The sequence below is a fragment of the Dermochelys coriacea genome, chromosome 3, assembly GCF_009764565.3.
Source record: "Dermochelys coriacea isolate rDerCor1 chromosome 3, rDerCor1.pri.v4, whole genome shotgun sequence".
Taxonomy (NCBI): Eukaryota; Metazoa; Chordata; order Testudines; family Dermochelyidae; genus Dermochelys; species Dermochelys coriacea.
In genome coordinates, this window is record NC_050070.1 from 199,575,840 (window position 1) to 199,591,239 (window position 15,400).

General features: G+C 43.8%; 1 protein-coding gene across 3 annotated transcripts in view; it reads right to left on the bottom strand.

Annotated features, from left to right (window-relative positions):
• Positions 1–11,225: 11,225 nt before the first annotated feature.
• The window catches only part of SPTLC3 (serine palmitoyltransferase long chain base subunit 3), a 120,292-nt gene continuing 116,117 nt past the window's right edge, over positions 11,226–15,400 (bottom strand). For 2 of the 3 annotated variants that reach the window (XM_038396212.2, XM_038396210.2), the window contains exon 12: positions 11,996–12,964. In XM_038396212.2, the coding sequence (XP_038252140.1) occupies positions 12,851–12,964 (114 nt within the window). In that variant the 3' untranslated portion in view covers positions 11,996–12,850. Of the gene's footprint in view, positions 12,965–15,400 lie in introns of all 3 variants that reach the window. The other variant, XM_038396209.2, reaches the window with a different exon arrangement.

Here is a 15,400-nt window from a genome sequence, read left to right on the forward strand (position 1 = left end):
GTTGGGGGCTGAAGGTGATGGCTAGTGGCGTTCTGTTGTTTTCTTTGTTGGGCCTGTCCTGTAGTAGGTGACTTCTGGGTACTCTTCTGGCTCTGTCAATCTGTTTCTTCACTTCAGCAGGTGGGTATTGTAGTTGTAGGAATGCATGATAGAGATCTTGTAGGTGTTTGTCTCTGTCTGAGGGGTTGGAGCAAATGCGGTTATATCGTAGCGCTTGGCTGTAGACAATGGATCGAGTGGTATGATCTGGATGAAAGCTAGAGGCATGTAGGTAGGAATAGCGGTCAGTAGGTTTCCGATATAGGGTGGTGTTTATGTGACCATCGCTTATTAGCACCGTAGTGTCCAGGAAGTGGATCTCTTGTGTGGACTGGTCCAGGCTGAGGTTGATGGTGGGATGGAAATTGTTGAAATCATGGTGGAATTCCTCAAGAGCTTCTTTTCCATGGGTCCAGATGATGAAGATGTCATCAATGTAGCGCAAGTAGAGTAGGGGCATTAGGGGACGAGAGCTGAGGAAGCGTTGTTCTAAGTCAGCCATAAAAATGTTGGCATACTGTGGGGCCATGCGGGTACCCATCGCAGTGCCGCTGATTTGAAGGTATACATTGTCACCAAATGTGAAATAGTTATGGGTCAGGACAAAGTCACAAAGTTCTGCCACCAGGTTAGCTGTGACAGTATCGGGGATACTGTTCCTGACGGCTTGTAGTCCATCTTTGTGTGGAATGTTGGTGTAGAGGGCTTCTACATCCATAGTGGCTAGGATGGTGTTTTTAGGAAGATCACCAATGGACTGTAGTTTCCTCAGGAAATCGGTGGTGTCTCGAAGATAGCTGGGAGTGCTGGTAACGAAGGGCCTGAGGAGGGAGTCTACATAGCCAGACAATCCTGCTGTCAGGGTGCCAATGCCTGAGATGATGGGGCGTCCAGGATTTCCAGGTTTATGGATCTTGGGTAGCAGATAGAATACCCCAGGTCGGGGCTCCAGGGGTGTGTCTGTGCGGATTTGTTCTTGTGCTTTTTCAGGGAGTTTCTTGAGCAAATGCTGTAGTTTCTTTTGGTAACTCTCAGTGGGATCAGAGGGTAATGGCTTGTAGAAAGTGGTGTTGGAGAGCTGCCTAGTAGCCTCTTGTTCATACTCCGACCTATTCATGATGACGACAGCACCTCCTTTGTCAGCCTTTTTGATTATGATGTCAGAGTTGTTTCTGAGGCTGTGGATGGCACTGTGTTCTGCATGGCTGAGGTTATGGGGTAAGCGATGCTGCTTTTCCACAATTTCAGCTCGTGCACGTCGGCGGAAGCAGTCTATGTAGAAATCCAGGCTGCTGTTTCGACCTTCAGGAGGAGTCCACCCAGAATCCTTCTTTTTGTAGTGTTGGCAGGAAGGTCTCTGTGGGTTAATATGTTGGTCAGAGGTGTGTTGGAAATATTCCTTGAGTCTGAGACGTCGAAAATAGGATTCTAGGTCACCACAGAACTGTATCATGTTCGTGGGGGTGGAGGGGCAAAAGGAGAGGCCCCAAGATAGGACAGATTCTTCCGCTGGGCTAAGAGTATAGTTGGATAGATTAAGAATATTGCTGGGTGGGTTACGGGAACCATTGTTGTGGCCCCTTGTGGCATATAGTAGTTTAGATAGCTTAGTGTCCTTTTTCTTTTGTAGAGAATCAAAGTGTGTTTTGTAAATGGCTTGTCTAGTTTTTGTAAAGTCCAGCCACGAGGAAGTTTGTGTGGAAGGTTGGTTCTTTATGAGAGTATCCAGTTTTGAGAGCTCATTCTTAATCTTTCCCTGTTTGCTGTAGAGGATGTTGATCAGGTGGTTCCGCAGTTTCCTTGAGAGTGTGTGGCACAAGCTGTCAGCATAGTCTGTGTGGTATGTAGATTGTAATGGATTTTTTACCTTCAGTCCTTTTGGTATGATGTCCATCTGTTTGCATTTGGAGAGGAAGATGATGTCTGTCTGTATCTGTGCGAGTTTTTTCATGAAGTTGACAGATTTCCACTCTATACGGCTAAATTCAGTGCCTTGCATAATGACAGGTTTCAGAGTAGCATCCGATGCATCCGATGAAGTGAGCTGTAGCTCACGAAAGCTTATGCTCTAATAAATTTGTTAGTCTCTAAGGTGCCACAAGTACTCCTTTTCTTTTTGCGAATACAGACTAACACAGACTAACACGCCTTGCATAATGACAGGTTTCAGAGTAGCAGCCGTGTTAGTCTGTATTCGCAAAAAGAAAAGGAGTACTTGTGGCACCTTAGAGACTAACAAATTTATTAGAGCATAAGCTTTCGTGAGCTACAGCTCACTTCATCGGATGCATTTGGTGGAAAAAACAGAGGAGAGATTTATATACACACACACAGAGAACATGAAACAATGGGTTTATCATACACACTGTAAGGAGAGTGATCACTTAAGATAAGCCATCACCCACAGCAGGGGGGGGGGAAAGAAGGAAAACCTTCCATGGTGACAAGCAGGTAGGCTAATTCCAGCAGTTAACAAGAATATCAGAGGAACAGTGGGGGGTGGGGTGGGGGGGAGAAATACCATGGGGAAATAGTTTTACTTTGTGTAATGACTCATCCATTACGTAGAGTCTCTACGTAAAAGAATGAATGGACACAAATCAGACGTCAAGAATTATAACATTCAAAAACCAGTTGGAGAACACTTCAATCTCTCTGGTCACTCGATCACAGACCTAAGAGTGGCTCTACTTCAACAAAAAAGCTTCAAAAACAGACTCCAACGAGAGACTGCTGAATTGGAATTAATTTGCAAACTGGATACAATTAACTTAGGCTTGAATAGAGACTGGGAATGGATGAGTCATTACACAAAGTAAAACTATTTCCCCATGGTATTTCTCCCCCCCCCCCCACTGTTCCTCTGATATTCTTGTTAACTGCTGGAATTAGCCTACCTGCTTGTCACCATGGAAGGTTTTCCTCCTTTTCCCCCCCCTGCTGTGGGTGATGGCTTATCTTAAGTGATCACTCTCCTTACAGTGTGTATGATAAACCCATTGTTTCATGTTCTCTGTGTGTGTGTATATAAATCTCTCCTCTGTTTTTTCCACCAAATGCATCCGATGAAGTGAGCTGTAGCTCACGAAAGCTTATGCTCTAATAAATTTGTTAGTCTCTAAGGTGCCACAAGTACTTCTTTTCTTTTTGCGAATGACATGATATACTCTGTTGTAGCTGGACATTTTATTGATTTATATTTGAAATCCTGGATGGCAATGTACAGAGAAGCTGACATGTCAGGTTCAGATTTAATCTGCGTATTTCTACTTATACTGTGATATAAATTGAACACCACTGTTTCAGGATTCTGGGTAAAGAGTAAAACTGTTTGAGCTGCTCCACTCTGGTTTGAATTAGCTCCTGGAAAAAATATTTTTAGCTTTGAAGACTGTGCTATAAAATCTTGAACATCATATTAACAAACAGACAACAGACATGTAACAAATTGGAAAAAGGTTGGTTCCAAATATTTTAAAAGATAAATTCATATGTTAAAAAGATTGAAATCTGACTGGTATTAAGTAGAAAGAACCGTACAAAGCTATAGCTAATATAGAAGAAAGCAAACTTTAAAAGTCAGTATTCCAGCAATTTTTATACAGTGTTTATAATTAATCCATATCATTGTACTAGTTATTAGGTTTGGTATGCATAAACTAAGCACTCTTCTAATACTTTTAACAAGAATAATGAACCAGTTCTGGAATCTATAAATAAAAAGACCAATTCAGATAATAATACCAAGCTCTTACATAGTGCTTTTCACCCATAGATCTCAGAGCACGTTACACAGGAGGCCAGTAGCATTATCCCCATTTATAGATGGGGAACAAGAGCACAGCAAGGTGAAGTGACTTGTGAGCAGGGCCCACAGCAGTGCTGGGAATAGAACCCAGGTCTATTGAGTTCTAGGGTATGTCTATGCTTAAAATGTTACCGTGGCAGAGCTCCGGTACTGCAGCTGAGTCCCTGTTGCGCGTCAGTGTCGAATCACCCATGCTGATGGGCTGAAAGGTTTGTTTATTAGGTGCATATTTTTTTTCTTGAATTAAGATTTTATTAAAAGATTTAGTATTACTGACAGGTTTCAGAGTAGCAGCCGTGTTAGTCTGTATTCGCAAAAAGAAAAGGAGGACTTGTGGCACCTTAGAGACTAATAAATTTATTAGAGCATAAGCTTTCGTGAGCTACAGCTCACTTCATCGGATCTGCTGAAGTGAGCTGTAGCTCACGAAAGCATATGCTCTAATAAATTTGTTAGTCTCTAAGGTGCCACAAGTACTCCTTTTCTTTTTTAGTATTACTGACGTAAGTCCATATTTCACATTCTGTCCTGCAGCCCCCGATTCAAACCTGTGCTTAGGGAGTTCATGTCCAAAACCAAAAGAAGGGATTTTTCACACTTCTGAGAGATGTAGAGATGCCAGCGTAAGTTCACAGTGTAAACCAGCCCCTAGTCTGGTGCTTTATCCACTAGGCAACACTACTGTGAAGAGACTATAGAAGATTTTCAAAGGTGGTTGCTAGAGTATGCATTGGGGTGCTGTGAACGTTGGGAATTTTCAACCCTGAGCGGGTGGTCCAGGAGCTCGGACAATTCTGACTCTATTCTGACTCTATTCTCTCTATTCTGACTGCCCCAGCTGTAAATAGCGGAACCCCCAGTCTTAGGAACGATCAAAAGGCAGCTTCCCCATGAGGTTAGAGTATCGAGCTACCGTGGTGCTCACCAACACCTGCACTAGTCAGGAGACCCATCTGGTGACCATGAGGTAATTGTAAAACGAGACATCGATTGAGGAAGCTTTGCCTTCGGAATGTATACACTCGTCTCATCGGTCAGATGCCAGCTCAGAATAGTTGCAGAAGTATTGTACGGAAGGAATTTACAACAGACCAGGGGCTATCACAGCATACCATACCAGTCAAACAATCTCAGGAAACACCCTTTATCTGGAGCTTTACTTGGAACACTGGGCACCACACCAAACCTCCATTACCTGCAGCTTTTTAGCCCACTGGAGATCATACCCAACCTGCAGGCATATTTCAGTGATCTGTGATCTGCATATGGAGTATAAGGTGGGTAAGTTGCTCTCTGTGCTATGGGTGAGTATGGAGAAGCCCCTTTTGTTCTTGTCACAGGCATCAGAGACAATAACCAGGGATAACATCTGCAGAGAACTCTACTGAATATTCCCATTCTGCTAAAGATGCAATGAATCACACATATGCCCTGGCCTTGTATAAGAGGAGGGCGCCAGCCTACTTTCATGGCCGAATTCAGTCAGAGGGCCTATTTCAGTGGGGGGGTTCATGAGAAAGCAGACTCCACTACCACTCTCCACCACTCCACATCCTAATTTCTCAACCCTAGGCCTGCATATGTCAGAGCTCCAAGAGCCATAGCCAATGATGTCACTGGCATTGCTTGTAGCCGAGTTACCTGTGAGCATCCATCTCCTCTGACTGGCTTCCACATCTTGCTTTCCCAGTGACATCTGGTTGATCTGGCCTCCCGGGGGATGGGGGACGGACTCACTTGCTGGAGAGACATGCATGCAAAGTTTTCCTGAATCTGCAGAGAAGGAAGATATTGTCAGGCCACCACTGGAGCAAGTAGGTATAGCAGCTACTCCCAATACAGCACCATGCTAAACACTCACTATCCTCACGAAGCCGCAGCAGATGATTTATTAAATCCCCCCACCCCCAGACTTGCCCTATCTGCTTCCCAGGCAGGGTAACCCTATTGGAGATGAGGAGGCACCAGAGGCCACACTTCGAGGACCCACTGACATGGCACAGCTGCTGGCCCGGGGAATATAGATGATGCGAACCCTCTTGGCCAGCTGACAAAGGAAGAGGGTCTGTTGGTGTGTTAAGGGGATTTTAAGATGCTTCCAACCAGTGTGAAGAAGGCACAGAAAAATCTGAATTGCACAGATTACATTAACCCATTCATTGCTGGCTGACACAAATGGGATCAGTGTGACCAAGGAGGTGCATCAGCCTATATGGATGCTGGCAGACACTTGCTGGATCAGATGTTTTAGCAAACTCAGCTGTCCCATTATTCTTTCCCAAATACTGAAGCATTAGAAACAGGTATACGAATGAGGCCATGACACCTGAGCAAAGATCTCCCATCAACACTACCGTACACTGAGTCCAATACCAAACTGAGCCCTGGATGTGTGCACTCCCTGAGCCAGAGGGACCAAATGAGCTCACCTCTGACTCCGTGATGGGCCCCACCCCTTCCGGTGACTTTCTGCTGTCAGACCCCACACCTGACTCTCCTCGAGCCACATCAGCCTGCATTGTCATCGCTGACCAGCACAGTGCTTCAGCTCTGCCAGGAGGAGGGTGCATCACAAGTGCTCATCTGCCCCGGCACAGCATCCCACCTAGCACAGGATGCTGCAAGAGGGGGGAGTCAGAGTGGGGATAATAGGGACAGATGCAGCCTTCACCCCAGCCTCCTGCTCTCCTCTTCGTGAACACGTTGTAATCACAGAGTCAGATGAATAGGCTGCTCTTTGCATGAGCCATAGGCACTCATCATCATGATATCACAGCGAACAATCTGCACACACAGAGATTGCATGATTCAGTTCCTTGTGCACTGCTCACCTGGAAAACTGTGTGCACTGTGTCTGTCCCTGATTTGTCGCACCTGGATGCACCCCAGCTCCACCACTTCTGTCCTGGCCCTGCACACTTCATCCCTCTACTTAGCCAGTTATCTTGCAGCATAAGCTGATTTGTGTCCACTCCTTCAGGCGAGGGCCTGACAATGCTTTCTCCTGGTAACAATGTGGTGCGCACGCCAGGAATAACCTTTTGGGGAGCCTATTGTGCTATGACGCTGATGCAGACGCCAGGATCTGGGAGACGAAACAGCGAGGAGCCCTTCTTGACATGGTAGTAAGGAAAACTTCCAGGCTGCATGAAAGGGAACGGATTGGCTGATGCTAGTGGTGTCCCCCATGGTCCCAGGTGAAAGGACCCAGTGGTAGTCTGCCTGCGGAGATGGCAACCCTGACAGGAACCAAAGGGGTGTGCCTGCAGGTCATGCTTCAGTTCATCACAATCTGCAAGCCTCCAGGCTCCTACAGGATAAGCCCTAGTCCTAACACTGCATTACCTGCACCATGAGGAGGTCCTTCCTGGGCTCACAGACCCTCGCCGCAGGGTGTGGATTCCGACGGTGTGTGAGTCTGAGATTGGGGCAAGTGGTGCCGGTCTCGTCCTCTGTTTCACTTGCCCTCTCATGGCTGGGTGTTGTGCTGAAGCCAGAGTCTGCTGCGCTCCCTTTCCCCAAAATGGCAAACAAGACTGATCCTCTTTCAGGCCCCCTCCCCCAACCCCTGACTCCCTGTCCTGTCCCTTCTAGTCTAGTGCTCCTCCTCTTGCTTACCTCCGGGCCCACATGACTCTGAATAACTGCTGGTTTCAGAGTAGCAGCCGTGTTAGTCTGTATTTGCACTCACTCTCTCCCCATCGGGCTAGCCAGAGTCTGGTTTGTGAACACAAACTATTTGCACATACATGAAGGAAGCACCTCAGTACCTTATTTGCACATACAAATACAGTTTGCAAATACGCTCTTGCACACCCAAAATTTGAGATGTGGCATTTGGAATTGCGCCTGTAGCCCCTTTGGAGAATTTGGGCCTGAATCTCTACTTCCACTGAAAGAAAAATGAAATTTAATACATGAATAAAATGGGAACATGTTTAAAATGTTTTTTGTTTTTTTGCATTTTTGAGGCAGTTGGAGATTTGTTTGTTGCAGCACACTTTAGATGAAAGAAAATAATTTGCCTCCATTAACCTAATTAACAATTTTTTGCCCTGTCCCTACAGGCTAGCAATGCTTTGTGTGAAATGCTTTCACCAGAGGACAGATTGGAAAAAAATGAAGTGATGGTACTCTATAAATGCTTCCCATAATCCTAAACTTCACCCAGAATACCTGGATCTTCCTGGTAGTGATCAGCTGTGACACAGTCCAGATAAAAAAAGAATCTCATCATTAGTTTTCTGAGTTAAAATTCCATTGAAATAAACGCGGGAAGTTCACACAACACTTAAACCAATTGGGCCTGATTCTGCTCTCACTTATACCAGTGCAGCTCTGTTGACTTCAGGGTAGGAGTCAGTCCTGATCTACACTATTATGGGTGAGTGGCGAACCAGGCCCAAGTTCAGACAACCTTGGTTCAAATTTGTAAGGTTAGCGCCGTAAGCAAGGTGAATGTAAGCCGGTACGCCCCGGTACCACGTATCGGCAAGAGCCAGTGCGCCGTACTGGGGTGGATCGGCTTCCCCAGGTGCAATTTAAAGGGCCTGCAGCTCCCAGCAGCAGCTGGAGCCCCCGGCCCTTTAAATTGCTGCCAGAGCCCCGCTGCTGGAGCCCTGGGGTAGCAGCAGCGGGGCTGGGGTGGAGATTTAAAGGGCCCGGGATGGTAGCGGGGGCCGAGCCCAGGCCCTCTAAATCATCGCCGGAGCCCCACCGCCACTTCCCCAGGGTTCCGGCAGGCTCCGGGGACAATTTAAAGGGCCTAGCACGGTAGTGGCGGCTGGAGCTCGAGGCCTGGGGAAGTGGTGGCGGGGCTTCGGGGACGATTTAAAGGGCCCAGGGCTCCAGCCACCACTACCGCCGTGGACCCTTTAAACTGCTGCCAGAGCCCCTGGCTGCCGCTGTTACCCTGGGGAGGGGGAAGGAGGCACTTGCTGGTACAGGGTGGGCTGGGGCTGGCTCTGACCCCCAGCCCTGCCCCTTCCGCCTGAGGCCCCTCCCCTTCCGGGGGCCAGAGCCGGCCCCAGTGCAGCCCTGTACCGGTAAGTCCCTAGACTTACTTTCACCCCTGACCGTAACAAGGAACATTCCTTTTGAAAAATGAAAGATTAGAATGAGCAGAAACTGATGGGGCCACCAAAAAGCATCAGCCCAGCGAACCGTGCTTGTGATGCCAATTCTCCCTTCCCACTCCCAGGTTTTACACCTGTATGTTCTGAAGCTGCCTGGGTGCTCTCTGATTGTTATAGCAAACCAACTGCACAGCAATGAACAAACACATAGAAGTGGGGCTGAGGCACAGGACTTATGAGGAGAGGTTGAGGGAACTGGGCTTGTTTAGTTTGCAGAAGAAAAGAGTGAAGGGGGATTTGACAGTAGCCTTCAACTATCTGAAGAGGGGTTCCAAAGAGGATGGATCTAGACTGTTCTTGGTGGTGGCAGATGACAGAACGAGGAGCAATGGTCTCAAGTTGCAGCGGGGGGAGGTCTAGGTTGGATATTAGGAAACACTATTTCACTAGGAGGGTGGTGAAGCGCTGGAATGGATCACCTAAGGAGGCGATGGACTCTCCATCCTTAGAAATTTTAAAGGGCTGGCTTGACAAAGTCCTGGCTGGGATGATTTAGTTGGGGTCATCCTGCTTTGATCAGGGGGTTAGACTAGATGACCTCTCTTCCAACCCTAATCTGCTATGATTCTATGATTCTAAGTGGATGTAAACATTTTGGGAGGGAAAGGAGGAAAAACATCTTGTCAAGCAAGACAGGAGAAGGCGAATAATAAAATATAGGTGGGAGTGTGAAGGAAGAGGAAAGAGAAATGGTTCAACAGCTTTGTCACATAGACCTCTTAGGTCTTACCAAAGCACCCACCGGTGAACCAGCACTTTAGCTCACCAGGCTGCTGGAGCTGGCTGAATTTACAAAGGGTTATTGAGCTCACTAACACAAAGACTTGTATGAGGTTGTGTCACATGACATCATGAACAATCTTTATTGATTATTCAAAAAACTTAGGAAGAACTTCTATTAAAAGCTTAAAATAAACCAACTATAGATCTCCACTTATTCAGACAGAGAAATAAATCTCCCACAAATATATACTCCTTCAAATGGAATACATTTTATGAATCATTTCCCAAAAATCTGTGATCATGATACTGGATGTGTTAATTTCCCAACAGATAACCCATCACATGATGATTTTTTTAAAATGAAGTGAAGTGCCTTCATTTCAAAGGATTGGCCAAATTCTGATCTCACTTACACTGGTGTAAAGCTGGAATAAACTCCACTCAGGTCACACTGAAAACTAGCGTGAGATAATTAGGACTCTATGGGAAATTCTAGCCCCGTTGAAGTAAATGGGAATTTTGCTATTGATAGAAATGGGGCTAGGATTTCACCCCAAGCATTCAAAGCTGAATATTTTTTCTAATACGTAAGATGTGGAGGGAATCAAGGGAAAGCATATAATATTTATATATAAACTGACAGCTCTGAAAAATAGAGGGCCTGTCTCCTTAATATGAGAGAGCGAGCGAGCAGAGAGTAATTTTTGAGGGCAGGAGGAATTTTGCTTTTGACAGACAACATTCCCCAATAGGATGAAAAGTGATCAGTCTCTAGCTTAATGAAACTCAGGCCTTGCTGAGAGAAATATTGCATGGGTTGTACCAGCACGCGTAATGCTGTTTTCTGAAGTATAGACTGTGACCATATACTCTAAGATGGGAGGTCAGAAGTCAGCTACACCAATTTACACTAACTGAGGAACTGGCCACAGATGTGCAGGAGTGGAGAGCAAAACTCAATATATCAGCTCAGTTCTTTTTCCTTGAAGGAAAACACTGCAAGGCTGCAGACCTTTTCCCTCCTTTCTCCATCCTCACAGAGTAGTAGTTAAGCACATCCTCGCCCTACATGCAAATTGCCTGGAAGCTGTATCTTGCAAATAGGTGGCTTAACAAAGAAAAAAAATCACATCAAATGTAAAAAAACCCCACAATCCAAGAACATTTTTAATATTTTTGCAGTGCATTTACCTTGATGCACAAATGTCTTTAGTGCTTCTCAAGTTCATCTGTCAGAGCGAACAATCATATGAATCATAGAATCATAGAATATCAGGGTTGGAAGGGATCTCAGGAGGTCATCTAGTCCCACCCCCTGCTCAAAGCAGGACCAATCCCCAACTAAATCATCTAAATATGACACTATTTACTTCTCCTTGTCCCCAATATACACGTTCTAAGCTGACCTCTGATAAGATGGAATGTTTTGTAATCAATTTTTAAAGTTATAGCACCATTGGATTTTATTAACTCGCATAACAACAACGACAAAATCTAACAAAACCCAGGACCTCATAACCGATCAGCCTTGTTTTATCCTTAAAGCTGCTTTAACAAGCAGGGAGTAATATATTGCAATTGGTATGCCACAATTTAACTGTTCTGTTCTTAAATCTAATATTGCAGCTGTAGGTTAAGTTTACACCAGAGCTTTCAAGAACATGAAAGTATGGTACATCTGTGCAACAGAAAGCTAAACATCTCTTGATCTGATGTGTTTACAGTGACATTTGATATTGTGGAAGGGTTTGGAGTTTGTTAAAGCTACAGAACAATTTTTAACTGGTGTCATACAACAACTATGGTCTGCAAAAATCTCCTCATAAACTGCTCAGCCTGATGTGAGACAAGTAAAGCCGAGGAGGATAATGTTTTCTCAAGAATCTTTGTAGATTCGTTTGATGCAATGGAAATGGAACTCTGACCATAACTTCTCTTTCTGACTGTGGGCCATATGCTCAATTATTTCAATCAAGCATTTGAAAAATAAACACCATTTAAATAAAAACACCTGAATACATCATAATAGCATAAAGAGAGAACACAATATTTCAACGAGTGATACTTAAATCAACTGGGGGAACTTAGTACATTCAGAAATCAAAGAGTCTTCAAGTTAACAGGTGGCAGAGCTGTGTATGGTACCCCGGACTTCATATTCTGTGTAATGAGCAGCTTCAGCATTATTTACTAGTTAGTGCATTTATTAAGCTCATAAGTAGTTCGAGAAACTTGGAAATGGGCTCATAAATGTCAGCTGCAGTTTGTGAACTGCAAGTATCTGAGTGTTTTGATCAATGCTTTTACAGGAAAGTTAAAGCGTTATTAAAATTGTTTACTACTGCTACATGAAAAGGGAACAAGCCTGCCGAGTAACTTCAGTGGCAATAAGATGCATAAGGCTGCAGATTGAATGCTGTAGCAGAAAAGAGTTTCCACCTTTAACTAAAAGATTCAATTCACACACAACATCTGAGTCCACACACTAGGAAGCTTGTTGCGTGTTCTTTCTTCACAATGAACGATACAACTTTATGGTTGGTTGGTTTTGTTTGCAACATTAAGTGACCAAGAACACAGGTTTCTGTCAGAAATATTTAATATGAGTAGATTTCTGTATGAACGTTTTCTCATGCGCTAGTATGTCCTTCTGACACCTGCTGTCCTTTGAGAACTCAAAATGTGGAAATTAGGTAAGAAGATCCTTATCTGCCATTTCCTCGGAGGCAATCCACATTGATGCATTAGGTATTATCCAGTCTGACAGTTGAAATTCATGTAAGCTAACATATTACACTGGAATCCATTCAGGTTTCAAATTTATTATTTCAACCAGAATGAAGAACTACCCAAAGCCTCTTCATAAAAAGGCACAAAGGCTGCACAGTGGCAACTTGACCAATGGGGGACAGTCTGCTTGCATAAAAAATATCTTAAAAAGCATATAATTCCATGGGAGTAGATCTGTAGCAATAGTCTCTTGCACATGGAAATTGGATACAGTAAAATGCAACAACAGTGCTTCCCCTCAGTTCAATTAATTGAGAAATAAAAATTGCCCTTAGAAGGGAAGAAATGCATTCATATTTCTTAGGCTTTTTCTCTTTTTTGTAACATCATAATGTTCTCTTCAGGGGTGGGAAACTTAATCTTCAAGTTCAAAGCCTGTTTCATCGTATAGTTCAGGACGAGATGACCTGGAATGCCGTGAATACTTCAGTTGCAGAAAATCGCCCAATTCATCAAGGGCATTCAGGACCTGCAAGATCATTACACTGTATCAGTTATCTTAAAAGGATTTAAAGCTGTTCTCACTTCTGCTTTACATCTGAACAGCAAGTGACACAAAAACATATGTGGTTTTCACAGTTTAAAATCAAACAAAAAGGAATAAAGCCAAAGGGGTGATTTTTTCTGTCAGCTACACTGGTGAATGTCAGTGAAATCAATTGAGCTACACTAGATTTACACTAGCATCACTGAGAACAAAATTTGGCTCTATGGTAGGCTATGTTGTGGCAATATTTATTAGCCAACGGTTGGTAAATTTCAGAGTAGCAGCCATGTTAGTCTGTATTCGCAAAAAGAAAAGGGAGTACTTGTGGCACCTTAGAGACTAACAAATTTATTAGAGCATAAGCTTTCGTGCATCCGATGAAGTGAGCTGTAGCTCATGAAAGCTTATGCTCTAATAAATTTGTTAGTCTCTAAGGTGCCACAAGTACTCCTTTTCTTGTTGGTAAATTGTGTGTATTTCTCAGACATGCAGGGGGAAAAATACTCCAACTATAAATTCTCTTTTTTTACATGAAAAAGGCACATACATAACATAAGACAACATTGCTGTATCTGCATACATATCCCAAAGGCCAGTTTCACCACTGTATAACTCCAGAAGTGGACCAGGCCCAGATGTCTAGCAAGGTCATTGTGACATCTTGAACAGGATTATGTGGTTTGATAGCACATTTTCCACTTTTGCTTGTATTAATATCACAGCCGGCCTGATCCTATAATGTGAATGGCTGCACATTCTCAACTCTGACTGGATTCAATAGAGAGCAAGGGCATTCAGAATCTCCCTGGAGAAGATCAGAACCCTGCAACCTCCATCCCATGCTGAAGAGCGGCCAATAGGTTGGTATCAACTAAAAATATAGCACCTGTCCTTTCAATCTTGTTTCTGTTTACACAGTAACATATGCTCAAGAATAGAAAAGTCCCCCCCACTCGGTTTAAGACTGTGATAAAATGAGCTAAATAAAGAAGGACCTGCAAAGTAATTCAGAAAAATTACCATCCATGGAAACTTTTCCATTTTATGGGTTTTTCCCCATATGTATTCCTGCCAGTGGTTTAAGCCAATGGTTGTTGTGGTGAGAAATGGGACAAGAGCTGTGTGTTTTTTTCTTACACTGGATATACAGCACAGTCACGCAGTGGTTGTCATTAAAAACTTTTCAGCTGCCTGAGGTAACTAAACCACACTACCCAGAGTGCTTCCCATTCCCCACATAAGGCATAGGGAAGTTTAGATAGTATTGCAAACACTATGGCAATGATACCTAGCTGCAAAGGCAAACCTGGAACTTGTAAAAGATGACTGCCGAGGAGCGGCATTCAAGGCCCCAATTTGTATACTGCAGTGAGATGAATTGCAAGATCAGTGTTTGAAAATTGTAACTTTCCTGTGTTTAATGCTACTGTTTTAAAGAAAGAAAACCTAAGCGAAATAAAGAGATTAAGATCCTAATCTCCAGGGTGATTTCATTGCGTATTATTGCAGTTGCATAATCAAAAGCTTAGGCAACTCTGGAACTTCACAGCAAAATAACAGCATACCTAACTACACCTTGGTAACTAAGCATTGATATATATATTTATGTTACCATTCAACTTTAACTTCATGTTGAGTATTCCATTGTTCCTTATTGTAGTTTTAAGATTAGCAGGAATTTCCTACCGCACATGTACAAACCAGATTTTTCAATTTTGTTTCTAAAATGGTGTAAATTGGCCTGGAAACTAGTCTTGAGTATAGGGCTAAGACCTCAGTCCTCCAACTGTGTTTGGATCCATGTCCTCACTGAGGTCTGCTTGGGCACAGGGGCTAGCTGCATGGAGTCAGAAGCAGGATCAGGGCTCTCTTCCCATTTGAAAACACTGAGTGTATAAAATGCATCAGCTTCTGAGAGTTATGTTCATGCAAAAAGAGCCTTAAAATCTGTTGGCAACCAAAAAAGTTCCACCCTTGCCTAACTCAAAAATGGATGAACGTATTTCATCCAAATTTGCTTCTGCCTCACGGGGTGGGGGAAATCACCCTTGGACTGCGAGGAAGATGGAAAATTTCAATCTTAAAAATACTTTTTTTAGAAAGTTATGAACAGATGGAAACAAAAGTTTATAATGAAAGTCTCAACACAACTGTAACTGCCCTTCTGGAAGGAAGTAAAGATACAGGGATGAAACTGGTCATATCACACCTTTTAGCCCTCTTGTTTGATACAAACAATTCCAAATATTGGACTGAAAGTTCCACATGTATCATACAAAACCTAAGACGGTGCCATATTTTGCTGCTGCAATGTAACTAACATAAATATGGAATGAATATAAGGGAATGGACACACTTATATGCAATTATTACCACATCATTTATGGTTTCCTGCCCTAGCAATTTTGCCCTAGCAGT